Source organism: Numenius arquata, chromosome 8 (assembly GCF_964106895.1).
Source record: "Numenius arquata chromosome 8, bNumArq3.hap1.1, whole genome shotgun sequence".
In the NCBI taxonomy this organism is placed as follows: Eukaryota; Metazoa; Chordata; class Aves; order Charadriiformes; family Scolopacidae; genus Numenius; species Numenius arquata.
The window spans coordinates 55,702,299-55,730,005 of NC_133583.1; the positions used below are offsets into that span (position 1 = coordinate 55,702,299).

The following is a 27,707-nucleotide window of genomic DNA, read 5'->3' on the forward strand; positions in this document are numbered from 1 at the left end:
GGCTGGAGCAGAGAGGAAAGAATCAGTGTCCCTCTTTTGGAATTCAGCAAGACGGTCGTGCTCTCGGTGAGGACAGATCCTTTGTGGATTTTGTGGAGGTACTGTATGGGGCGCTGCGGGACATACACAAAACAGGTGGCTTTATATTTAAAACAGGAACTCTGCCTTGTCAGTGACAAAAAGCTTTGTTGCTTTCTTGGAATTGTTGCTGCGCTTCGATCATACTGTGTTGTGAACAGCGTGTTCCTCTCTTTTTTCACGAAGAGGGGAGAAATAAGAAATAGGAGCCTTCTGGGCTAAATAACCTGGGCTGGAGTGTGTGTGTGTGTGTGTGTTGGAGGGTTGTTTTGATGTTTAGTGCTGTAATATGGGGCTTCAGAGATAAAAAGGATTGGGTACAGGGGGTGTTATATCAAATTTGGGGACTTTGCCTCTAAGACGTTTGTAGTTTCAGCCTATCTACTCCTGGTCACTAAAGATCAGTTGATGGGTTGAAAACCGGGGGGAGTTAAAAGGGAGGGAGATGAAATGCCGGAAAAAACTGCTGATCTGCCTGTTCCTGGCTAATTTGAACCAGACCCCTAGGGAACGGGAGGACATTCCCACCTGGAATTCAGATTTTTGGTTGAATGCAGATAAAATTAAAGATTTAGTAACAGATAGTGCAGCTCTGGTATCCTGCAATGAAATCCTGAAGCACACACAGTCTCTGCTTCTCTTCTGTCAGTTCCAGCAATGCTTTCTTTTGGCATCTCTCGTGGATCTTGCAAACTCTGTTGACAAAAAGCAATGGGAGATTGTTTCTTGCCCAAGTCTTTATATTGAGACTATAGCTGCTTCCTCTTTCCTACTCACATTTTCCCATATGGTGACTTTGGAAAATTCCTCTCCGATTTTGTTGGGAAGTGCAGGAAACTCTCGTTGGTAGAGGGTTGCCTGTTGCTCTCTCTAATTCTGCTGCTCACATCTGGAAAGGATCTGGCTTGGAAAGGGGAGACTCGCTCCGAGCTCAGCGCATGTAACTGACATGGCATGAGCCGAGGGAGCCTGTGGGGGCAAGAGAAATGTTCTTCTCCATTCATCTGATTTCCGACAGCAAAGGTGAGTTTTCCAGCACTTTTTTTTTTTTTTTTTTTTTTTTTTAAATGCTGGGTTGTCAGGCAACATCCAGCAGCCTGCCTTTCAGCTGCAGCTTTTAGGCTATTAAATGTAAGCAACAAACTCAGTTAACCTGTTGATATTGAAGGAGAGGATGTTTTTCCATCTGTGTGTGTGTATGTCCTGTGAGAATGTGCATGGACAATAATAGATCTGGAGGTGAGATGTTATGAATATGACTCTGTTGTTTATTGAGGTAACCGTAACCACTGAGAAGCATTCAGTAACTCCTGAAACTTCAGCTTGCTCCTTCAGACCGTGCCTTTTGTAGCCTGACTCCCAGACTCTGCCTCTGGTGCTGTGTGGCAGCAAAGTGCAGAAACCGGTGGTGCTTCTGCCTGGGCTCAGAAAGATGCAGCCACAGAACCCCCTGACCTGCTTTCAGTGTAACTTCAGTCTTTGGGTGGAAGGACCTGACCCAAAGCCCACTGACAGCAAGGGAAGAGCACTCTTTCCTAGTGGGTTTTGAGCTACTCCTTTAACAAGGTTTCTTAATAAGGCTTTGGATCGGGCCCTTGGGAATGAGTTTAAATGGAGCGAGTTACTTCAGACTTTCTTTGAACTAAAAGAAAATCAAAATCATGTCTGGTTTTACTGCCTGCGCTCCAGATGTAAGCAGATGTTTCTGTATCCAAAGTGTCTCCCTGTGGCACCAGAGCAGCATTCACTTCAAAGGCATTGTAGCAGCACCGTGCATATTGATGACAATGGGGTGAGATTGCTTCAGAAATTTCAGTGTGCAAGAGATAGGATGTTAAAAAATTAACCTGAAATATTCTTTCAGCTCTATATGTGGAAAAGTCAGCAAGTTGCAAATCTATAGAGCCCAATACAAACCACGACGTGACCGTGTGCTATGGGAACAGTGTTGGTATTGTTACAGCAGGGCTGATTGGGACCTGTATGTAAGAAGGGTTTTTTTCTTTAGTTTCTTTTTTAAGTCTCTATAAGGGTAAGCTGATCTAGAGGAACAATATGTTGTTAGAGATCTGATATATCATAGTTTATTTTTTGAGATTATTTTCTCTAAGATTTCTGAAATATTTTCTGAGATTAGGTCACCAAATACTAAGGATTTTACTAATCCACTGTTGGCATACTCATATGGCCAATTTTTATCCCACTATTAATACTTAGCTGCCATATAAGGAACACCAGCTGATCTCTGGAATGTTTTATAGTGGAGATTAATTTCATTACATTCAACTTTTACAGATAATGGAAGCTGTGGAATAGTGGAGCAGGGGAAGAGGGATCAAGCAAACAATGTTAAATGCTTAAAATCACCCAGCATGTTGGTAGCAAAGACCAGGACCAAAGCAAAACCATCCTTGTCTTGGGATGCCCTGTCCTGTAGTCCCACCTTCTCCAATTTCTTCAAGTATAAATCAGTGTTTAAAGAGATTATTTAAGATTTTTATGACTGTGAGCGAGAGCAGGATCTCTCCAGTATTTCCCAAGCACCCAAAGTCTGTGAGAGCCCCAGAGAGAGTTTCAGCGGGTGCAACACAGCAAAGCCCCGTGGATGTAAACAGGGATGTGCCAGCTCTGACAGCTGCCAGTCTTGTTTCTGATGCAGAGGAGGAACCTGGGCTGGCAGAGGTGAACAGAGTACTTATTTCATATTAATGTCGTGAATCCATTGTGCTTTTTTCACCTTAAATATCAGCCTAAATAAGAATGTCTCGTCACTGTCGAATAGGTCTGCAAAGAATAGCCAAAAGTATGAAAGACGAGCCCTTACTGCAAATCGTTATGTGTGAAACCTGAGAAGGGCAAGAAATGAGACGGAGGGGGCTGGATGAGGGCCAGCTGGCGCGTCCCTTTCAATCATTTTAACCCGCTGCCAGAAAAGATAAAAGCTGGACATCAGCCAGGGCTCTAAGGTTCAGATCAGCACTGTCCAAAATCAATAGGAAGCCCATTTTGTTTTCAGGAGCCACGAGATTTTGTTATTGTTCGATGGAGGTGAAGCAGCCCCTGGAGAGGCGTCCCGGGGCCGTGAGTCACTCCTTTCCAGCATACCTTGTTTACATTAACCAGAAGAGTTTCTTTCCTACGCAAACCGGCGAGGAACAGTGCAACCAACAGTCCCGTATAGATAACATTGCATAACCTCCTCTATAAATCTCCGGGATCATCCGGCGTTTCTCAATACGAGAAAAAAAAAGGCAATAAATAACTTGAGGGAGTCGGGGAGGGTGCGGAGGATGCTGCCAGGCCGCTGGTGGGTCAGGCCGGAGGGGCAGCCCCGGGCCCGGTTGCGCCCCGGGCCCGGTTGCATCCCGGTCCCCAAACCGCCTTGAGACGAGGAGGTGACAGCGCCCGGGGGGCGGCAGGGCTCCCGGGGCGGGAGGTGCGGGGGGTCCCGGCCCCCCCCTCCCGGCCGGGCCTGACCCCTCGCCCTGCTCTCGGCTTGCAGGGGCGATGCCGGCCGGCGGCCGGGCGCTGCTGGCGCTGGGGCTCCTGGCGCTGGGCTGCGCCGCCGCCCGCCCGCCGCCGCCGCCCGCCGACAACGACTTCCCCGAGGGCGGCCCCGAGCGGCGGCGACCGCCCGGCCCGGCTCCCGCCTGCCCCCGCGACTGCGGCTGCAGCCAGGAGGGCGTCGTGGACTGCGGCGGCATCGACCTGAAGGAGTTCCCGCTCCTGCTGCCGGAGCTGACCAACCACCTCTCCCTGCAGGTAAGGGGGCCCGGCCCCGGCCCGCACCACCCGCCTCCCTGAGGGGTGACCCCGGGCCGCCCGGGCCCCTGCCTTGGCCTGGACCCGGCTCCTTCCCGCTTCGCCCGGCGGCTCCTGGGCGTCGCCCGCGGAGCAGGAGGTGCCGCGGGCCCAGCGCTCGCCCTCCACCAAGGCGCCCGGTTATTGGCGTCGGTTCTCTGCCCCACACGCCCGGGGAGGAGAAAACACAGACATTTATTCTCCTTATTCTCTCCCCAGCTCCAGGAGAAGAACTTTTGTCTGAAGTAATAATTACTCTTTCTAGTGAAGGCCTCTCATTTTGACGTGTCTTCGAAGAGCGTGGGCTAAATTACTTCATTAACAAGACGTTTTCTCACAGCACTACCTGTTAGCTGAAGTGTTGTAAACGTGGTGTCTCAGACCAGACACGGACCCAACCGGTGTCCTCCAGAATCCCGTCTCCCTCACGCCCTCTCCCTGCAGCAGGTGGGCTCAGCGAGGAGCAGGGATGACATGGATGGAGCCACCCGTCACACTGAGCGCCATCGCCTGTGACATCCAGACTTGCTGGGCTGCCTGCCACCGGGACGCTCTTGGGTCATTTTCCCCGGGGAACTCATGTCGTGCCTGCAGGAAACAGTTGCGGTGCAGAGACATAATGTCTTCTCAGGACAAGGGCACGTAATGAAATGAGGTTCAAGGCCAGGTTGGATGGGGCTTTGAGCAACCTGGTCAAGTGGGAGGTGTCCCTGCCAATGGCCAGGGGGGTTGGAACTCGATGATCTTTAAGGTCCCTTCCAACTCTAGCCATTCTATGGTTCTATGAGGTTCAAGCTTCAGGTGGAAGCATCAGTCCATCTGAGACTGTTGGCAGGTTTCTGTGGTCTACTGTTAATTGATCTCTTTGACCAGCATTTGGGCAGTCATCCTTTCCCTGCCTGTCCTCTGACTCCTGAGGACGTGGGCAGGGCTGGAGTCTCGCAGTCCCGTGGCCGTTCCTCCTCTGAGCAGTGGCTCCAGGCTTCTCCATAAGGCTTCTTTGGCCCTTAACCAACTGCTTTTTGTTTATTGCTCCCGTTTGCCCATTCTGTTCAATGGATAAATTGCAGATTTTGCTCAGAGCTTTCCATCCAAGTGCAGCACAGTTAGAAAAACTGTAACATAAGCTGGCACCTTCCTCGGCAGATCTGTCCCAGGCGTGTGCTAGCCACGGATCCCGCCTCAACTGCCAAAAGCAAAGAAGCTTTTTGGAGCAGCAGCTGTCACTTTGTGTGTATTGGCCTGGCTTCCAGCCCAGTGGGTCCTTGATTGGTCCCCTAGATGCTGAAACACTAGAATCACTCATTAATGCTCTAAATGGTAGTCAGCACGTTAATGAGGATCTGACGGCAGTCACCCCTGACAGTAGAACCAGAGCAAGTGAGCCCAGTTGGCCTCCCCGTGCCCATGATGAGTGGTTTTTAAAACAACACGTAAATAACAGAAGTAATAAACTTGGAAATCCACGCTGCCAGCCTTGTCGCAGATGCTTTGCTGCAGTAAGAGGTTTGGCTGCGGCAGATGGATTACGGGCCTTGCCAGGCGTAATCACACTCTTTGTGCGCTACCAGTGCATAAGCCGGATATTTCTGGAGATGAGCACAAGCTACAGAACTTGGTTCAGGCCTCCAAATGCTGCTGGGTTTGGATGTCTTGGTTTTGAGATCTGAGCTTGGCTTATTACGGAGAGAGGTCTGTTGACAATGATTTGACATGGTGGATTCATTTCCAAATTTTATTGGAGTTCACAGTCTGGGTTTATTGGGATCCTTCTTGGATTACTTTGCCGGTGATTAATACTCTCCATTTTCTTAGAATAACCAGATAGAAGAAATCTTTCCAGAAGAGCTTGCTCGCCTCTACAGACTGGAAACTCTCAATTTGCAGAACAACAGGCTAACTTCAAAAGGTAAGCCGGCAGAGGCACGAGGTGGGCAGAGCCTGTGCCTCCTCAACACCAGCTGGTGCAGTTAGAGCAGTGACAGCTGGTAAGGAAGGCCAGAGGGAGTGATGGACTGACTAGGCTGGAGTGCTTAGCTATAAACCGCGCTCCTTTGGCCATCACACAGATCATGGAGGCACTTTATCATCCGAAACATAATACTCAGTGTGTAAGAATGCAGCCTTACGGAACCAGCGGAGGAGACCTGGCAGCAGCACGGCGTGCTGTGGCGTGAGATCTGCTCGTCCAGGAAACTCCCTCTGGTCCCACAGGCACATCAATGCAATGCACTTGAGAACCAGAAATGTCTACATGCTGAATGATTTCCTTCTGACTGACCTTGTTTCATAATCCATTTGTTTAGTTCAGTCAAGTCAGTCAGTCAGTGCAGTTTAGTCCAGTTTGGTCCTTGTCAAATTGAATATAAATAACATATATTACAAATAAGGGAACTTCTGCCCTTCTAAAACTGTTGATTTTTGTAGACAGATTTTGCTTGCGTGATCACATGCTTATTAGAGAAATTTGACAAAGGGTTAGTAAGGAAAGCAAAAGAAACAGAGGAGCTGAAGTAAATAGTAAGAGAGGAGGGTATGCAGTACAAGAGATGTAGTTGTTGTTAACTTGTGTGTCACCCAGTTGCTCTGAATGCTATTGCTCTCCTTATTCCAATGATTCAGAACAACCTTCACTGAGAATGTGGGCACATTATGCATGGCACCCAAACCGTCACTCTTATGTAGCACAAAGAAGGCTTAATAGATTCAGATTTTGACATTATTACCTTTGTGGCTTGATGTTTCTTTCACAAGCTTCAGTGCAGCCCCGAGTTTCCAAAATGTTTTGATGTGGGAAGTAGCTTCACCTTTGATTTACAGTTATTTAAGTGACAGGTGAAAATATTATTTGCAGCCTTTCCATTGTGACAGCAATTGTGCTTGTGTGATCAGCTGGATATGGAGTGATTCAGCTGAAAAATAATAATTACTGGGGGGGAGTAAGCTCCGAGTTGGATCCGTTCTCTGAGCGTGGGTATCTGGATTGTGGGGGAGCAGAACACGAGAAGGCTTATGACATGCAGATACTGGTGTTACTTTGACAATGTCATGCTCATAGACCAGATTGATCTGATCATTAAACAACCTCAGTTTATGTCCTCCCAAGAAAAATGATTTGCAGATTCATGAGCAAATGACAAAAGACACTTCTCAGACAGCATGGTTGCCGCAAGCACCGATAAAGACACCCTACAGCGAGTCTACACAGCTCTCTACCTGACCCCTGCCAGTGGGGCTGGCCATGAGCCTTGCATGCTTAGGATTTTTAATGGTCTTCCTTTGCTCTTAACAGTTTGTGGTGGTGTGGTTTGTTTTTTTTTTAATTAGAAAAACAATAGGTCTGAGTCAGATTGTTTCAGTGGCAATGAAAAATATTTAAATCTCACATTAAAGATATTATCTGAAAGAGAAAGCTGCCCTCTGGTATTTTTGATCAGAGAGGCAATAAGCTGCCAATGTCACCTATTAGTTATTCCTGTTTTCAAGGGTTGCCAGAGGAAGCATTTGAGCATCTGGAGAACCTGAACTATCTGTACCTGGCAAACAATAAGGTAAGAGGCTCACAAGGCTTTCAGAGTTCTTTTCTAATTGGGTTCTGAAAGTTAAATGAGCAAGTCTTCAATTCTTTTAAAATATATATCCTACATAAGTAAAATTGTGCTAAAGTGATCGTCTAATGCAGGTTCATCTAAGGTCAAGACAATCAGTTTGTATGCTAAAAAATTAGAAGGTACACATGCTGGTGTATTTTACTTATTTGTGCAGCTGGTGAAAGGTTTCCCTTGTGTGTGTAGGGAGGTACAGAGACCCCCTGCATTTATAAGTTACTGCTGTCTTCATTAGGCTTTGGATCAGCTGCATGCAGATTTGGTAGCTGCCTGTATGCAAATATGCTGCGGGGTGATGATGTGAAATGCTGCGTATCTCATCAGATGAAGCTGGTTGAAAAATTTGTGAACAAATGCATCCTAATACCTGTGTTTGAGCCATCAAAATCTGTAAAAAGGTGTCCGGTTTCCCTTGACTCCCATTCTGATTAGATTTGATGTTGGGGGGATACCCACACACACTGAAACTGCACAAGTATGAATTTATTCTTTTAGCTGCAATGGCAGGAGCTGAATTTCTTTTTTAATGGAGAAGATCCTGGGTGTTTTCCTGTTAATGACCCAAGCTGGGTGTCATGAAAGAAGCACGTCTTTCCTGCCAAGGCTGGGAAACAAAATCACTTCTCGCATACCCATACATCTGGGTGATTTCCATTATGGCTTTCTTTATCCCCAGTGGTAGTCCACAAGTATTTGCTACAGAAGATACTGGGATGCCAGAGAAAAATATAAGTTAAAACATCAGGCAGAGCTTCTTTAGTCTACAAAAGCCCTGCCCTTCCGTCCATCCCTCTCTCTCTATATATATATATTTTTTTTATATGCATGTCTCTGTATATATATTTTATTATCCCCCTAAAATCCCTGACCTTTTGATATTTTGTTTATATACATGTGGCCACATTCAGCTTTCAGTCAGGCCAAGACATATCCAAAATCACTCCATAGATTTCTATATGGAGTGATTGAGAATAAAACCCATTCCCTAGTACAGTAACACCGTGTTCTTTTCTCCCTTTCAAGCACCATTTCCATATAACAATCTTGGCAGTTAGTAACTCCATAAAATGGAACAAGCCAGACTGTGACTAATATTCCAGAACTTTGCACTCCAATTTTCCCTGTGTGACAAAACAAAATATTTGGTTTTTCTGGCTTTACTGCAGAGAGAAAAAGATCCCAAAAGAAAATGCAAACATCAGCGAATGTCAGAACTAGTTATAGTGAGAAGTTGTGGACCCACAGAAATAACACATTTCTTTATAAATCACAAGCCAGGACAAACCAGATTGGCTTCGAACTGCATCCACTCTCCAGCAGGAAACACTGCAGATCAAGTAACTGTGGTGGCTGGAGGAGAGCAGGGATTTGCTGGTAGTTTGCTGCTTGTTTTATGGATTATCTTAATGCTGCTTTATCTTCAATTGTGATCCCATCACATGGAGCTAAATTATCTTTCGTTAAACTAGCACAGTTGGTTGGAAAAAAGAAATACCATAATAGGCTAAAAGCCTTTTGTGGCTTATGAGTAGCAACTACTTCAAGTAAAGAATGGATGCTGTAGTTTTGTTTTTAATTTTCCACTCCACTCTCATAATTTGTGTCTATCTGATAGGATAAGGGGGAACGGTATTAAACTGAAAGAGGGGAGATTTAGATTAGATTTTAGGAAGAAATTCTTTCCTGTGAGGATGGTGAGACACTGGAACACTGGTTGTCCAGAGAAGTTGTGGATGCCGCATCCCTGGAGGTGTTCAAGGCCAGGTTGGATGGGGCTTTGAGCAACCTGCTCTAGTGGGAGGTGTCCCTGCCCATGGCAGGCATGTTGGAAATGGGTGATCTTTAAGGTCCCTTCCAACTCTAAGCATTCTATGATTCTGTCACATAGTATCCACAGTAAGCCTTGTTAATAAGAGAAATCTCTTCCGCCCAACTGTAGACCAGTTCCTAAGTTGTCATTATTGTTTACTGTAAGCTGGTGATTTTGGTGTTAGGTCTTAACATTTCCCAGTATCCCCAAAGTGATATGGGATTCACCTGGATCCAGTGCTCCTGTTTACATGAAAGCTTGTTGTAAGCAAGACAACTTGTTCCAAACCTGGTAGTAATTTTTATATTATCCTTCCAAGTTCATTGGTTAACTCATTAGTTAACAGTGGAGAAACACTATTTGCATTATGGAAAGGAAGATCCAGCAGTAAAGCTGCAAGAAAATTGCAGCTGGAGCAGATTGCTACTTACTAGGCAAAGCTACTCAGTCAACTTAATTTTTGTTAACAGTTACAACAATCCAGCGTTAATCCCTCAAGCAGGCAACCAGGAGATCAATTAGTCTCATGACTAAGTGCTGAAATGCCACGGCCAAGTCCTGAGCAAGTGAAAACTCTTTTTGGATGAAACTTTTCTTTCTCTTTCCTCTTTCTTGTGGTTCTGATGGCTTTCATTCCATATATCTGAGCCATGCCCTTTGTTTTGTATAAAAGTTATGACCTAATAGACTGTGTTTCAGGAGAAAAGCTTTAATGTGCCGCTGTGGATGAAAGTGATTAAGTCTGTTTCCTGTGTCTGAATTCTCAATATTATGTTACAGTAGAGACTTATTTCTTCTTGAGGCACCGTGAGACCTTCCTAGTCAGAGACTTTACCCACTTCCCCGGAATCTTACCTCCCAGGTCAGGAGGTGAGAGCTTACCAGTAAAGCCCAGAGCAGTACTGTGGCAACTGTAGTAATGTGTTAACTGGCCATTTCCACTGCTTACATGCTATCTGGAAATACTGACAGGAGTGTCATCTGTGGGGAAGATCTTTCTTGTGTTTGTGACCATTAAGCATTTAAGACAGCTTAAGGACAGAGGTTTTGGCACAGGTGAAAATGAAAAACAGTAAGTAATGTACTTTCATCTTTTAAGAAATAGGACTCTATTGTGAGCCCAGTAAATTGCAAGTTCATGGATACAGTGCATCAATGCACACTTGACAAACTAGTGGAGAGAAATCTATGCACTCCTTAGGTAAATACATAGTTTAAGGCTTGGGTTAGGAATAACCCAAGCCTGTTCTCTCACACATTGTTCATCATCTAAATATTTATGGTTTTACAATATTATTAATAACTAACTGCAGTTTTATTGTAATAAAAATTATAAAAATATGTTTTCTCATCATGTGAGTCTTGCTGTGCCTAGCTCGCTCTAAGGACTAGGTCCTCTTTCACACAGCAGCGCTGTGAGGAGGAAGCTTTACAGAATCAAAGAATTTCAAGCTAGAAGGCAGATGTCCTCCATTGACCAGAGTTTCCCATCCTGATCTCAAAGCTTTAGATGACAAAGAGTTCAGTGTATCTGTAGAAAAGATGTTCTCTACAGAGCCTTTCAGAGTGTACATAAACCATTGTAAGAGTGGTCTCATTAGCGCTCTAGTTAACATCTGTAACCACGGTGATTGCACCTGCCTTCTGCAATTCAGTAATCTTCTGTTTACATACTCAAGGATCATATCTACAGCACCGTGTTAAGAATTTGTTTCCCAAATGCTTAGTCTTGATGCACAGATCTTCTGGGTTTATGCTTTCCAGAAAACCATCCTCCAGCCTGTACTGTAACCTGTATTCTTGATTTCTGTGTGAATGACTTTGGCTTTGAGCAGCCACTCAGTGAACCTTGCTATTGTATTATCTGGATTTTCTGTAAAACAGAGCTTTTTCAATCATTAGTTTTCATTCCACCAGTTTTTGTTCAGATGCAGATGTTCCTAGAATTATTTTTTCAAATCATTGATAAAAACAGCAATGGAGTGAGAGCAAACACAAGAAGTCAACTATAAGAACTAACAAAAAGCCTCTCATCAACTATAAAGTTTTGGAGACAGGACCTTTCTGTATTTTGCTTCTGATACATCACTTGTTCAGTGAACAGAGTATCATTTTGTCTTTGCTGTGAAGTCCCATTTGATATTCCATCATTTGGCTCAGGAGCATCCCTGTCCTTGGGGAACCTGAATCCTCTGTTGAAAAGATCATCGTAAATGGATGCGATATTGGAACAGACATATGAAGTGACACTTCCTCCCCTCTCCCCAATATACTTTCTGTATAATTTCTGTGAGGTGGGTCAGATTTTTTTGGCACAGCATACTGAGGAATTGGGAACAATAATAAGCAACGTGTTTGCTCTCTGAATAACAATTTCTTGATTTCTTCCATCAAAAAGAGACAGGACTCTTCCAATCAAAACAAACATTCACATATCTTGGAGCAAAAGTCTGTCTCCTTCCTGGAGAGATTAGTGAGTGAGGACAATTTGTTTTCGTTTGTGCAATCTGCGTTCCGTTTCATTTATTTTTGCCTGTTTAGAGAAAATAAATTTGCAAGTGTTTTGTTTCTGGTCTAACACTTAAAACATTAGTTGCATTTAATTGGAACTCCCCTGTATATTTCTTTTACAGCTAACAGTGGCTCCGAAATTCCTACCAAATACCTTGATCAGTGCAGATTTTGCAGCCAATTATCTCACTAAGATATATGGGCTCACATTTGGACAGAAACCAAACTTGAGGTAAGGGATCGGGAAGTAAAACAATAATAGTGTTCTGCCACTGCTCGGAGGCAGTTGGTGAGAGATAAGAACCTATCTGACTCAACCATGTTATTGCCTACTTATGTTTTTTGGAAAGAAGTGGACTATTTGTTATTCTCAGCATGAAAGATCAAATAATCTCTCAGACAAACACATTCCAAGAGCTTTTGCCAGCTGCCAGACACTTTTGTATGATTAAAAATTAAATTGTCTCCATTTTATATGTGGATCAGTTATGAGTTGAAAGGAACAGTCTTGGTTTCTCAAAATGGAGATTAACTGTTTAGAAATCCCTACTTTTATTATAGTCCATTCATTAAAAAAAAATAGAATCAGATTGAGAGTACAGTACTCGATGCAGTTGAGTATAACTCAACTATATTAAAGCTCAGATCAGGTTTTAAAGGTCTCTGCCAATTTCAGCTGGATCCAGTGCAGCACATTGGTCCATCGCAAATTCAGGTGCACATAGACCACCTCCTGTGAGATACAGTCATTTCCAAAGGCACTTGGAGTAATCTAGATGGACACTGCAGCATCTACATCCTGCAAAAACATCTCAAACTCTGTCTTGTAGCAATTTACGCATCCAAGTTTGGAAGCAGTTAATAATAGCTGACCCAGCGAAGCTCCTAGAGCCCAGTCTTGTGATGAACTGAAGAACTCTCAGTTCCCACTGAATTCCTTGAGAGCTGAAGCTACTCTGTACTTACCAGGCCTTTAGTCTCGTAGGCTCTTGGTAGCTGAAAAGGCTGAGTCAATCACTTATTTCTCGCAATATCTCATCCTGAAAGAAGTTAAATTTATACATGTGTTCTTCCTTGATCTGAGTTGCAGAAGCTGCTGTGTTTTGATTTCATATTAAAATTCTTGCACTTTTCTGAAGTTATTTCACACCCTATTATACCAACAATAATTTTAATCAGAATAATATCATCTCATTGATTTCTGAGATTGCTGATATAAAATCCTACCACAGTTGTTTCAGTTGGTTTATTTGCCCCCAGCCGAGTTCATGGTCTCAGACTGATTATTTGGAAAGCAAGGTTTTCAGAAAGGCAAATATTTGTGAGTTAAAAGTCCAGCTGACCATGCAGGGGGAACAATATTTTCAGTGTGGCTCTGAACTCCCTGGAGTGTGTGATCACATGATTATGTTTCCATACTGAGCCTTTCCTTCCTTCCAGGAAGACGTTGCCAAGTTCTCTGCAACTGGTAGAGAATCAAAGAACAAGTGAAAAAAGCATATTGTGTCACTGTGCTTTTTTGCAGTTCTAACCTGTCTACAGTTTTAGCTGCCTGCTGCATCTTGGGGTCCCCACAGGAAAGGAAGGGGTAATGGAAGTCAGTAAAATCCTGTGATTTCTTTTGTAAAAAGAAGTCAAATTATTTCATTTAGCAGTTAAGCCAATGACAAACAGGAATAAATTCATGGGGGTCAACTGTATTATACAGAACTAAAACCTGTGTAAGAAAACAATAATCCATTTTAAAAAGTCTGATTGGAGAAACTCTTCTGTGAATATTAAATGTTACAAGTAAGAATGGCAAAGGGAAAATAAGAAACCCTCTTTCTCTCAGTCCCTAAGGTTCATTAAAAAACAAAATTCTTCCAGGTTGAGTAAATCTGCTCTCTCTTTCTGGCAGTACTCTGTGCGTTTCTGAGTTCTAGGAGTAGGAGAGAAACTGTTTCCTGGGGTATTTCCAGCCTTCATGGAAGCAGAAAGAATGGAGGGATGAGAGATGGCCCTTTTTTAAGGGATCTACAGGTTGATTTTGCAAGCCCAGGAGGCTCAGATTTGATTCCAAAAAGAAGTTAAAATTGGGGGGCATATCTATTAATCAGATATTAATCAGATATCACCCTCTTGAGTGAGGCCACCACACAGACGTTCTTTGTTTCAAAGCACTGCATGATCCCAGACTTGCATTCAGTCTCTTGTTAAGAAGATAAGGCTGCTTGTGAAATCTGTATTCACGTGCAGGTTTGGATTTTGAATAGACCTAAATTTCAGAGATACTTGGACCAACCATTTGGTTTCGCATTGTATCCCTTGCTAAATTAAAGGGCACATTTTAGAAATAAATCTAATTATCTCAACGGAAGAAGGAAAGGTTGAAATATAGTTTTAAAACAGGTTTCTCTTTGTAAACTAAAAACCCCAGATCCCACTATCTGTTTAACCTCATCTTTTTTCTCCTTTCAACAGATCTGTGTATCTTCATAACAACAAACTTTCAGATGCTGGGTTACCTGATAATATGTTCAATGGCTCTGATAATGTGGAGATACTCATCATGTCCAGCAATTTCTTGAAGTATGTTCCAAAGAATCTCCCTCCAGCATTATATAAATTGCACTTAAAGGTAACAACAACAAGGTTTTGTATTCCTTTATGATTGTGACAAAGTACTGTGTTTGTATGGGATTCAAACCACACAGCCAGGCCGTTTCAGTGCACTTGGAAACATTCCCAGGCCATTTTGTAAGTCTCGACTGCTATATCCTCAGCAGTAGCTCTCTCCCATCTCTTTACTTTTTTGTTCATAAGTAACAGTGTGCTTTTGCAAAACACCAGAATGTTCACAGGGGACAAAAATGCTCTTCTGGGTTTTCAGGGGAATGTGTTGCAAGTGCCTGTGTGGTAGCACTGTTGGTCTCTTCCCTGCATATAATTATATTATTACAAGTTAGTACAAGAAGGTGGATCATTCTCCATGGCCATCCAGTGACTGTCCTCCCCGTTAAGTTTGCCACTGATGATGCTGTTTTTCCTGACAGCTGTTTACCCACTCTGTGCTGGCTTTGCTCACTAACTCATTTCCCATAGACTGCTGTTTCCTAGCATCAGTGATTCTTGTTTGCTACTGAGCTGGCAAGTCAGACCACACAGAGCAAGTCTGGATCAGTGATTCTTTACTGCTACAAATTCTCCAGCAGAAGTTGTGGTATTAACTAGTCTCCAGCATTTTTAATTCTGCGTCATCTGATTTCGATAAAAACACTTCATCATGTCTGTGCTAGAGATCTCAGCCTTGTTAACGATGGGAGAGCTGCAGCGGTGGGGAATTCTGATTCCGCTTGTTCCTAGTGTTGACAGCTCCTTGGACGTGTGTAAACTGGAGGCTGTTATCAGCCCCTGGACTCAGGCAGTTCTGTGTTGCCTCCCAGCTTTCTTTTCCCTTGAAGGTTTCACCGCTAATTCCCGTTAAAGTCCCCTAGAAAACAGGCTTCCCCAGCTTGAAGAAAGGTAAAGGCAAACAGTCAGATCCTTTAAATTGCTGGGATTTCTCTGCAGTGTGAAGTTCCTAGACCCCTGTGTTTTACTGCCATTTATAGGTAATTGTTATCTCCCAAAGGGGTCTCAGACTTCAAGGACTACACTTTGAACTTGTATCCTTCCCTGCTGTCACCAGTTGTGTTACGGGCAAAGTAGCTGAAGAGAGAAATGAGCATTTTGTTTTCAAGTGCACTGGCTGTCAGTAGTAACATTTACCTTGATATTTTGGGAAAAAAACAGGACAATGAGAAATGAGAGACAGCCAATAGTGGATCAAAAGCGTCCAAAAGGTGTACTTTAGATGTGACACGTCTTTTTTTGTCTTTCACTATTCATTGAGACAATCAGACAAATCTGACTGTAGTGGTATCCACTTTATGTTAGTTAGCACATAAATCTAGTCCAGCCTGTCCATTGCATTATTGTGTATGCATGGATTATGGGAAATTTAACAAATTCAGTGTCAGTATTTCATATATCCTTTTATAATTCCTAGTGTTTTATATATTTTATATATAAATAATATTCCTACAGTTCCTGTATGGAATTTCTAAGTGGAATTTAGTTTTATATTTTGTTTGTGTCTGCCTGCTGGCCACTCCAAGGCCATAGTAAGGCAGTAGGAGTAATTATTTTGGAATGCCATTGATGCTGAAGGATGGCTGGTTCCCAGCTTCCAACATAATTCTTCTTTATGGTGAAATCTGTCTTACAGAATTGAGAAATTCTGAGTAAACTCCAGAGGTAATTGCCTAGATTACATGATACATTTGCACATAGGTGGAAGGATTAAGAATACAAAATAAAACCATCTGGCATGGGGGAAAATTCTAACTCCTTAGCCCAAAGATTCCATGGGGAATCAGTAAAATTAGGTTGTAATATTTCAGTCTAGTATTTGTATTTATTTCTTAAGCAGAATTATAATGCTGCCTGAAATATCTTATGCCTAGCCCTTTTGGAAGTTTAATTGCCTGGTGTTAGTTGAACAGAACCTGAAGGTCCTATATTGTTTTGTGCCAAATAATGTGCTCTGTGCTTCTGGTCTCTCTAGAACAACAAGCTGGAGAAGATTCCCAAAGGAGCCTTCAGTGAACTTACAGGTCTGCGGGAGCTGTATTTACAGAATAACTACTTAACTAATGAAGGAATGGACAACGAAACTTTCTGGTGAGACCGAGATCTGCAGTTGGCACCTCTGTGTCTGTCTATCTCTTTTGGTGCAGTAGTTTATCTACTAAAAAAAAGTACACCTTAAAAGTTATGTTTATTAAAAGCTGCATGACATGCATTTCTCTGCTAAGTCTATAGGAAAAGACTTAGATTCAGATCCTGCCATTCAAAAGCAAAGGTCGGGGTGAGTGGTTTGAATTCACATTGCAGAAGACGTATTTTTATATAAATATATATTTATACAAAAGACACAACACTGAACATCAGGATGCACCACCCCCTCATTGCCACAGACCCAGTCACACCAGGTACTAAGAACCTTCTGAGGAAGGGTCATCTAGAACGATGTCACAGGCTGGTGTCTGTTCTTCCAAACCTGTCAAAAGTGAGGCAATTTGGGACTTTCCAGTTTCAAGGGCAGTTCACTGGAAGGCCAGACCTTCATCTTTGCTAAAGCTACTTGTGTGTTTCTGTGAAGGTGACTTGAAAGCAGCCACAGATACACAGTTCTGAATTGGTCCAGCACAGCTGTACCCCGGTGCAGATGGGTTGCTGGAGTAGAAGGGGATGCAATAATGCTGCTCAATAGCCAGATGGTTGCAAAAGCTTTGCTACAAACTGGTGCAACAGAAATAGCCTTTGGCTGTCCTAAATTTAGCCTGGGACTAAGCACTTAAAAAAGTTAACATTTGTGTCTCTGCTTGCACCAAGTACTGCCCTTGTTCTACCTGAAAATCCAGATCACCTAATCTGTCCTGCCTATCACTTAATTCTATAAACTTTTCTGATCTCCAGACCTGAAAACGTATCGAACTGTGCTTTCCCTTTCTGCATCCCACTCCCAGAAATCTCCTGTAGAAATTTCCCATAGCTGGGTTGTGTCTGCCTTCAGGACATGTTGGACATATCATTTCTGTTAAAGTTTTGATGAACGGAGTACAGTGGCTATAGCTCAGGCACCGGCCACAGTCGGGAGAGGAGGTGGATAATGCTCCTTGCTCTCGTGATACTCTCTGTAGAGCACATCATAGTGCTATTGAGGTGTACCCAATCTGGGGTAACGTTACAGCTTGCAGCAATGAAGTGCTTTACCCAGAGAGTACACGTGCTTATTCAGAGCATGCTTGGGTAGCGGTGAATGGCAGTGTAGTAACCAGTCAGTAATGTCTGTAACGCATTAGTTCCTGCATTTCCTGAAAACTTTCTAGTCATCTGCAGTGGGTTATGGAGTGCCACGTGGATTAAAAGTCTCATTTGAAGTGAAAAACTGCCTTGAAATACAAGGCAATAGAGGGCTCCTCAGTCCTGGCATATAATACCATTGATCCACATCCAGTTGGTATAAGTGGCTGGTCTGAGGATTTATTTTAGCTTCAACTGAGTCCTTGGAATCCAGATTCAGTAGCTTACACAAAGCAGCTATAGCCCTGACTCACTTCCATAATGCTGGAGGGTCAGGAGAAGTTCACTACCTTAACCTAGGACACTGAATTAGCATTTCTGCTTTTCGTAAGAGTAACATTTCATCATCTAAAAAGCAGGCCTGCTTTTCAGTTTCAATAGACACTGTCAGAGAGACAGAAATTACTTAGGCTCAGACTATGTTTCTGTGAAACAGAGCGCTAAATTCTGTGTTCTAGCAGTGCTCCCATGGTGTCTTTCTTGTGCTGTTTGTTCACTGAAATTGCTCACATGTTGCTACCTGTGGTGTCAAATGAGAGAACAGTAGGCTGCAGGACTGATCTCGGATCTGAGCCTGGTGGCAGTTTGGATGTCTGTGGACTCGGGCGGGTTCTCTTGCTAGTGTGGCTGGGGAGCAATGGCAGCACCTAGTCCTAATCCCTGATGGCAGTATGGGACCCCCATCTTTTGCTGTTCCCATCAGTCATTATTATGAGGCAAAAAAGGGCAGTAATGGGAGCTGTGCCGGGGAGAAAGACTCTAAAGCAAAGACTGTGAAATCCTAGGGGAAGTTGGTTATCGTTTCACCTTGCAGAATGTAAATGGAGAGTGTTTTCTTTCCTGCTTTCCCAAGGAAATTGTCTAGTCTTGAATATCTGGATTTGTCCAGCAATAACCTCTCACAAATCCCAAGTGGTTTACCTCGAAACATCGTCCTCCTCCACCTAGAGAAGAATGCAATTAAGGTGATTGGCAGAGATGTCCTGACCCAAATCAAGAACCTGGAGTACCTTCTGCTCCACAATAACAAACTAAAAGCCCGAGGTATTCACCCGTTAGCCTTCCAGGGCTTAAAGAAGCTGCACACCGTCCACCTGTACAACAACATGCTGGAAAGGATTCCCAGTGGGCTGCCCCGGCGAGTGAAAACACTTATGATCCTCCATAACCAGATCTCTGAGATTAGCAGGAATGACTTTGCTACCACTTACTTCCTCGAAGAGCTGAACCTGAGCTACAACAAGCTCAAAAGTCCCCAGATCCATCGGGAGGCTTTCCGTAAACTGAGGCAACTAAAGTCCCTGGATCTTTCTGGAAACAACCTCCACACGGTGCCCTTTGGCTTTCCAAAGAACTTGCAGATTCTGAAGCTGAAGGAGAACGAGATAAGCAGCATCCCAAAAGGGACTTTATCTGGGATGACAAAGCTGCGGGAACTGTATTTGAGCAACAACAAACTGAAAATAAATTCCATTTATTCAAGAGCATGGAGAGAACTCAGCAGTCTCCAGGTAGAAACATCACCTTCTCTAATTGTTTTGGTAATGCTGATGTCCTCATCTGTCTGCCTAAGCCAATTTCTGTGCCACCAATGCTAGATGGGCTTGGTCCTCATGTTTTGGGCTTGCATTGTAAGTACTACACCTTCTGTTTCTAGAGTAGAAATGATGTGCTCTTGTGCCAGAGGTGAGTACCTCCCACTAATGACCAGGGTTGCGGTCCACCATGTACTGCTAATTCTAGGAAATGTAAAGACATCTTTGTTTCTGAACCGTAACGCTGTCCTATATTTTCAGATAAACATTAGTGAATGTTGTCATTAAAACTGAAATTATGCCTGTCAAATAGCGTGTCTCCCAAAAGATTTAAAATCAGCTCTGAAGAGAGACAGCAGGAGGAAGGAATGCATAAACAAAAACACTCCTAATTCTCAAAGCTCCCACATCAGCTTATAGTCAGACAGGCCAAGCTGTAGGATTTAGCAGCTCAGCTGGCTAAGGCACCTGGAAGCAGCTAGGAGGTCTGGATTCAATCAGCAGTCTTCTCATTTGCTTAATTGTTGGAGAAAGTTAAACACAAACCAGAAGGCAGGCAGGAACAATCACATTTGTGCTGTGCAAAATGACCTTTCAAAATTGTTAACTGGCTGAAGGATTTGCCTGCATTTCCTTTTAGGCAACAGCCTGTTTCCTGCAGTAGAAGGTATTACCTATGTCATATGGCAACCATCTATGGTGCATATGGTTAGGTCACTGTACAGGCAAAATTTGTACATCTCGGAGCAGAGCAGGGATAAGGGACATGGAGCATATGTCACACTGGCCCCCAGTGTGTTTTCAGACAATCCAAAGGTGTATCTATGTGAACATTTCTTTTTCTGGTGTTTCTGGGAATAAACAATAGCTTGTTTTTCAGTTAATATAAATGAGCAATGCAGCAACAGTATCTGTAGAGCTGTTGGTTTGCACCAGCTGCACATTTGGCCCATGGCTTTATTATTACATTTTGCATTTGTTTGATGCCTCAGTGATACGTGTGTGTGTGTGTGCATGCGCACACACATGCGTGCAAATCTATCTGAGATGAAAAGCAGTCCGGAAGGAAGATGCTGTTGAGAATTCTAGATGCTGGAATTGTTTTACTGCAGTAGCTTAATGAAATGTAGACACTGTCACCTTGGTTATTTGTTTTTCGAGCAAAAATGGGTCACGAGACTCGTTAGGCAGCTTTAGTTGTTGGTTGGAATGACAAGTTTTCCTTCTGAAAAGGCTTGGTTCATAGCTACTTCACAACACTTTTATTCTACTGTCACTCACTTGTAGTCAGTGTTAAGGCAGAGTTACACCTTGCTGAATCAAACATTGGCCCTTCAGTTGTACCTACCCCACAGTAAACCCAGCTCACATTAAACAAGGTTAAGATAATAGCACATACTTAAAATTCTGTTAGACTAATGGTGCATTTTTGGCTGTTGCTGTTTTCCTGGAACAGTGTTACTATTTGCTAGTTATTTCCATGATAGTATATATGAATCTTTTTTATCATCAAGGACTTAACTGTGCAATTGGTTTATGCCTCGATTCACTGGCGTGGATTTGACGAATAACCACCACATAAGATCCTGATTGTGCATGTACTTAGCATAGGCTTCAGTCCACGCTGTTTCCACGGAAATCACTGAAGACTATCTGCAATTGCAAAGCTAGCCGTTTACATAATTGCTTGCCGGACTGGGATTATGTGGAGAATAAAACCACTGAAAACATGACAATCATTTGCAGAAGCGTAGCTCTGAATAACGTGTAACTAGTGTGTCAGCTTGGGGCTATGGAAATGCTACAACACAAGATAACAAAACACTTATTTTGATCCATTTCCTTGCTTAAAATTCATCTGAGAAATGATCATGCCCTTTAGTCCTGACATCTTCATACATTGGTCCATGTTAGAATATTTCCAGGTGGTTTTAGGTGTAACTCTAAATAATGTAACCTTAGCCAGTGAAGTGTTTGCAGTAGCAGCTTCCAGGGAATTCCTGTGCATGTCTGAAACCCAGTCTGCTTTTAATTCACGTTAAGCAGGCACAGGCTAAAGCCTGGGGACTCCTAAATGTTGGGACTCCAAATGAAACAGCATGATGTCTCATGTGAAATCACGATGCTAAATGGCAGCGTAAGAGAGCAGAATTCTCATGGCCATGCTTAGAGGTAGATTAAATTACTTTATGCTACACTAAGTATCACTTCAGTTTTCCACCATGAACTCAAACTGAGCCTTTGTGCGTGGCTGACAATTTCCAGTTTCCACTGTAGGCACAGTGTTTGTCATTTTCCTGACCTCACCAGAAGGGAGAGGTTCTGAAGCAGACTCACCCAAGTACCATATAAAAAATAAAGCCCGTTTCCAGATGATTTTCCAATACAACAAATCCTGCATAAGCTTTGCATAAACATCTCGCTTCTGCACTGCTACTATACTAAGTTTTTTATAAGTGCATACATATATATGTATTTTTATAGACTTATATATGTGTGTGTTTACACATATATATATATAAAAAACAATGGATAAACTTCCAAAGGGAGGGAAGGGGCTGTGTACAGCCATCCTTTGGAAGCTCATTTGTTGTCAAACTTAAATCTGTTTTTGAAGTGCTGCTAATATTTAAACACAGTTATTTATTTGACCCCTTGTTGTCTCTTCCTTGCAGTCACTAGACATGGCTGGCAACCAGCTGACTTCTGTCCCCTTAGGCCTGCCAGAATCTCTAGAATATCTGTATCTTCAGAACAACAAGATCACAACGGTTTCAGAGAACGCTTTTGAATCCACACCCAAAATAAAGGGGATTTACCTCAGGTAAGGCCAAGTTTCCACTTTAACACACAAGACTTTTTCTTATTTATCCACTTTATAATGCTTACTTTTTAGAAAGTATTTAAATTCCCATCTTCCTAAATAAGCAACTTTGTTTTTCAGTAATGTATGATGCAACTATATTCACCTACTCAGAAAAGACGCGGATAGATATAATATGCTCTTTCTATTTGGAGAGAGTTTGTCCTTTCTGTGCTTATTAGAATGGTGTAGGCATGTTAGAAATTCTGGGAAATTAATGCTTAACGTTATGTCATATTCCAATATTCAGCTGAGAACTAAAAGTTTACAGCCCACTTGTAAGACTACAGCTTCGCCTATGTCTCTAAGCCCTGGATTTTGCCAAAATCCCCCTCTTGTGAGGCGTGTGTGGCTGATCTTGAAGTTGTGCACATTCCCTTGATAGTTTTGTCAGAAACAGATGACAAGTTACAGCTGTGACAGTTATGTAACTAAGTTTAGAAAGCTTTTTTGTTGATTTTTTTTCCTACTCTCAGTTAAATGAGGACCTTGTTTTTATAGGTGGCAGATACTGACCTTTTTAATATATAATGTAAAGTCACAGTAATGTAACAAATTTAAGCAGAGTTATACCATGAGGAGTGAAGGCAGAATCTGGCCCAGTAATATATTCAATTTTAATCTGATGGAACAGTATTGAAAATATTGCTTAGAAGTAATTTATGAAACCCTACAGAATATGTGATTAAGCTGATCCCATGGATGTGTTCAAAAAGCCTAGGCTGCACAAGACTAAGTATGGCCGTATTTTGTCTGTATGCAACCAAACTGTTCTGTAGTTCTGAATCATACCTTTTTGGATGAATGGTTCCATAGCAAGCAAATAAAATTGCAAAGTCTGGTGTAAATTAGAGCAGTCTGTCTATTCAGCTGCTCACATTTATGAGATTTTAGTGAATGCTTGGATGCAAACCAGAAACCACATACCACATTCTATATTTCTATATAAAGAGAAAAAAGGAATTTGCAAAACTGTTTTGCTAACATATTCAGGAGGCAACTCCACCCAAGCTAAGTTGTATTTCTTAATGGGAGGCTATTAATCACTGCAGTGCTGTGAAAGAATAATATACATCTGGAATATTAGACAGAATATGATTTTAAGCATGTTAGAGAGTAACAAACCAAGCAGTATATGTGAGAGGTTCTTAAATTGCAGTTTATTTGTATTCTTGGATTTAGTTTATTTGTATTCTCGGAAACCCAAATAACAGATGAAAAATTATTGCAGGTTGCTTTGTTTCTAAAGGGATACTTTGTACCAGCATTTTGAGTTTTGTGGGAGAAGAATTAAACTGTCAAGGGATGACACAGAATCTCATGAAAAAGCAAATTACACTTTGAAATGTGGGATATGGAGCAGATGCTTTTCCTCTCTGGGAAGGAGAAAGCAGAATACCAAGAATTTGTGGGGGAGGAATTCCAATATTATGAATTTTTTCCTTGCAGAATACAGTTATAGAAGGGGGAAGAGGGGCTGGGGCGGAGGAAAGTAGGAGTTTTTTGAAAGCTTGGTCAGTGAACTTGAAATCAGTGGGAGATACTTAATGTTTCCCAGTATTTTCCTACAAGGTCCTTTGTGATGCTACAGAGTGCTGTGAGCAAACTGTTCAGCCACTGCATTTGCCTCCTCGCTGATCAATACCTGCTTTCCCTTCCTTCTTGGAAGAGAGAACTAGTTGGAACTAGATGATCTTTAAGGTCCCTTCCAACCCAAACCATTCTGTGATTCTGTGATTCTTCCATCCAGAGGAGTCAGTACTCCTGGAGGGCTGTTGTAGGCCAGTGAAAAGTTAGAGTAACTCTACAGAATGCTTTCCTCCTAGTCTCCTCATCTCTGTGTTGGATATAAAAATGGGTTTATTTTAACAGGAAGGCCTTTTTGTTTGTTTAAAGGTTTAATAAGATTGCAGTCGGAGCACTGAAGGAAAGTACCTTCCAAAACCTAAAGCACTTACAGGTACTGGACATTGAAGGGAACCTTGAATTCAGCAACAATTCAAAGAATAAGGATGACTCAGAAGAGGAAATGGAAGATGAGGAAGAGGAAGAGGAAGAAGAACTGAGATAAAATGTGAACTCACACAAGCACATCATGTGGGAGGTAACAACTCTGGTTTCGTTAAATCAAAGACCCAGTACTCAAACTCTTGTGTAAATAATCCCAGGCACAAGTAGGATTGAAACACAACAAGTGGGTGCCTGAGCCCTAGCCTCAAAGACTTTCACTAAAACATAACTGGGAATTGCAAAATCAAAAAGGCTTGAAAACACAGTATTTTATAAAATGAAACAGTCAGTATATATCCGTGTTTTATCAGAGGCAGTGGACAGTGGCTTCTGCTTACAGCCACAGCAGACACAATAGGTAAAGGTCATGATGGTATGAAGGTCATTATTTACTACTTCTAATAGCAAAAAATGAAAAAGTATTTCATGGCATTTTTAAGCAACTAGTTCAAAAGGAAAACAAAGAACAAACTGTGAAGCTTATTGATGCAGAAGACCATGTGAGCTGAAATTGGATTAAAAAAATTAGACAGATTAAAGGAAGATAGATCCATCAGTGTTTGCTAAACATGGCATTAAGATTATGACCTCTTGTCTCAAGCAGTCCTTAAATCACTGACCGCTTGGAATGGGAAGATTATACTATACTTGGCATATTTCTTACGGAAAGAATATCTGGTTAAGGTCACTTTTGGAAACAGTATTGTAGGATTGGATTGATGCCTGGTCCAGGATAGCCAGTTCTCCCAACAGCCAGTTCTCTCTCTCCCTTTTGATAAGTCTCGGTGAGGGTTCATTGCTCACTTCACCCAGATTCACTGAATGGCCTCTGCTCAGTTACACGTTGTGATTGCTGCTGCCTTTGACTCCAAACTGGTAATCTTGAAATTCGGATCTCAGTATTCCATAAACAATCTGGCCAGCCACTCAGTCTCTCTAGTTGAACCTCTTTTCTTTTCAACTGCAAAAGAAAAGATGAAGGGAGAATGATGTTTGAAGAATATGCATTTTTCCATAAGAAGAATAGGGATCTGCTTTATGCATCTCTTAAGCATTTTGTGTTCAAAGATGATGAGGTTCAAGGCACTACTGTGTACTTTTGGAGCTCTAAACTCTAAGACTTAAAAAAAAAATATGTTTAGTTTTGTACCTAATCAACATATTGTCATGGAGAATGACACAAGGAAGTGCTATGAATAGTGCTAATATGCTGAAAAGATGATGGGGCTTGAAACTACTTGGAAAGTCAAACATTAGACCTCCTGGCTGGGTTGTATGAAAACTTTGTGAGAGAAGAAATAATTTATATCTACAGACTTAGAATACATATAACTTCTGAATCAACACATCTCTGGTTTGGTTTGGGGCATGTGTGACATGTCAGCAGGTACTAAGTTCAGCATATTCTGAATTCTGTATTCCATTATGTAACTGGTTTTGTTTTTCTGATGTTTTGCAGGAAAGCATATGGAAAATTACATATATGTCTATGTGTATATATCTATATAGATATACAGAGAACACTTAGCAAAACGTGCAATGAATTACGCAGAAACTGTCATGGCACTGGGCCAGGCTCATGGAAGACAGTGTGTTACAGTGCCTTATTCAGGGAGAGACCCTGAATGCCTTTCCAAAGCTTCCAAATCATCTTATACAAGACCCAGGATCATAAGGGATTGCTCTGGAACTCACAAAAGCTGGCTTTTGTTTCTTCTGTTTCTATCCCTTCACTGTTTCCATCTGTAATAACAATATGGGACTGTTTTGAACACATGCCTTCAAATGCTGCTTTTGTCACTGCATTTTAAGTGAACCATGTATATGCTTCTTTTCTTTTCCTCCACCCCAAAGAAGCTGTTGTTGATCAGGTGAGACGGATATTTGCAGTAGTTCATGTGTGGCACAGTACATGAGGCATTTTGGCCGTCAAGCAGCAGTAATAATTCTGGATGCAACTATTCCTCTGTTATAAAAATGTGTATATTTGGATGAGAGAAACAAAGTAAGGCTGGATCCCATAATATTTTATCTCTACTGCCAAAGCCTGCAGTATATGCCTGTTTTAGAAAGATTTTAAGATAAAACAATTGCTCTTGTGAATATATATAAAAAATCTGTATGTCTGCCTTCCAGAGCTTTGGTAAAGTTTCTGTCTTGCTGTTGTTTGCCCATGTGGCAGTTTTGTGAATGTCTCCAAAGGTATGTCCAGAAGATTGCGTAATACTATGCGGTTTAATATATGTGGTAGAATTTTTCACATACTGTGTATCATTCACATTAAGAGTCAGAAGTGAGACTAACGAAGCAAAAGAGATAAGTGAGTGTGGGGTGTCTCAGGAGAAAACTGTTAAGTGTCAAGACAAATTTCTTTGTTTAGTTCAAGTCTGGAGACAGTGCCTCTGTCATAATTTCTTAAAGCCTCACCTGTTTTATGGTGTTGAGTATTCTCGTCTCCTGTTGGAATCATGGAAAGTACGGAAACCAAGAAAAAGAAGACCTACAGAGGTAGCTGGATGACAAGTTGCTTATTTAATTATAACGTCCTTCATCTGAGGTAGCTAATCTGCTTGAACAAACGTTTTTTTCTTTTGAGGATTTCTGATTGAACACGTGTTGTTTTGCATACTGCATTCCAGGATTTACTTGGAAACAAAGTTGGCTTAATTTTTCACCAGCTGTTTTTCCTGCTGGAGAAGATCTAGTTCCACACTCTCCCTTTGGGTTCGCACAGCACATGACAGTAATTTCAAGCTGATATTTCCTACCTTAGACTATTCAACACAATCATGAATCATAGGAGGAAAGATTGCTTCGTGAAAAAAGTAAAATCTTGGCCCTAAAAAACTGCAATCCCCCACATTTTTGAATATTAGCTATACAGCTGAGCAATAAAATAGCCTTCCAACTGACCTTTGGGATAGATTTCTATGTAGAATGTTTTCAGAATATAGCTCAAATCAGTTAACTCTCTCCAGCAAACCCCAGTGGAAGTTTTGCTAGGCTTCAATGAAACAGATCAGTATATTATATTCCCAAGCAAGCTAAGAAATGCAGATTTGTATAGTTTTATGGAGAACTGTTGAATTATCTTTAAACTTCAGTCCCTTACACTGTGATTCTGTGTGAAGTCAGGGGTCTCAGACTCCCTTTGAATCCCATAAGACTCTGAGAATGCAGGGATGAAGGTACATATTAGCACCTTGTACAATCAGGCCCAAAAATTCAGGACGATACATACACCGTATGTATACATACAATTTCTTAAATCAAGTGTCAGCCTTTGCCAAAGGAGACCCACCTACAGTCAAAAGTATCCCATAGAGCAGTACAGTTAGGAAACCCGTTTCCAAGTTTATTTTGAAATAATTGCACTCTGAATATTTCCTGTGAAAGGGACAATGTTTACCAGGAAAAATTAAAAGAAAAAAGGCACCCCTTCCCCCCAATAAAAGCCTCAAACCGACCGTCCCTCAGGAGAAAAGTCTTTTGATTGTCATGTAAAAGATTGATGAGGCAGAATCACAGGCTTGGTTCCTCGCTTATCTGGTATCATCAGCATCTATGACATTGGACATAAAACTGTCAAACCAAAGTGGGAG

The 27,707-nt window shown here is 42.1% G+C and overlaps 1 protein-coding gene across 2 annotated transcripts; it reads left to right on the forward strand.

The window, feature by feature from the left end:
- On the forward strand, positions 1-27,698 carry PODN (podocan). Of its 2 annotated transcripts, none has more exons than XM_074152890.1 (11): positions 1-98; positions 3,581-3,840; positions 5,695-5,788; positions 7,366-7,430; positions 11,931-12,040; positions 14,272-14,428; positions 16,397-16,512; positions 18,551-19,208; positions 21,908-22,056; positions 23,992-24,199; positions 25,565-27,698. In XM_074152890.1, exons 2-10 carry the CDS (start codon positions 3,586-3,588, stop codon positions 24,164-24,166), a joined length of 1,779 nt encoding a protein of 592 aa, XP_074008991.1. In that variant the 5' UTR covers positions 1-98; positions 3,581-3,585; the 3' UTR covers positions 24,167-24,199; positions 25,565-27,698. The 2 variants fall into 2 exon arrangements, with proteins under 2 accessions (XP_074008991.1, XP_074008990.1); XM_074152889.1 differs by lacking the exon at positions 1-98 and adding an exon at positions 1,065-1,101.
- The last annotated feature ends 9 nt before the right edge of the window (positions 27,699-27,707 follow it).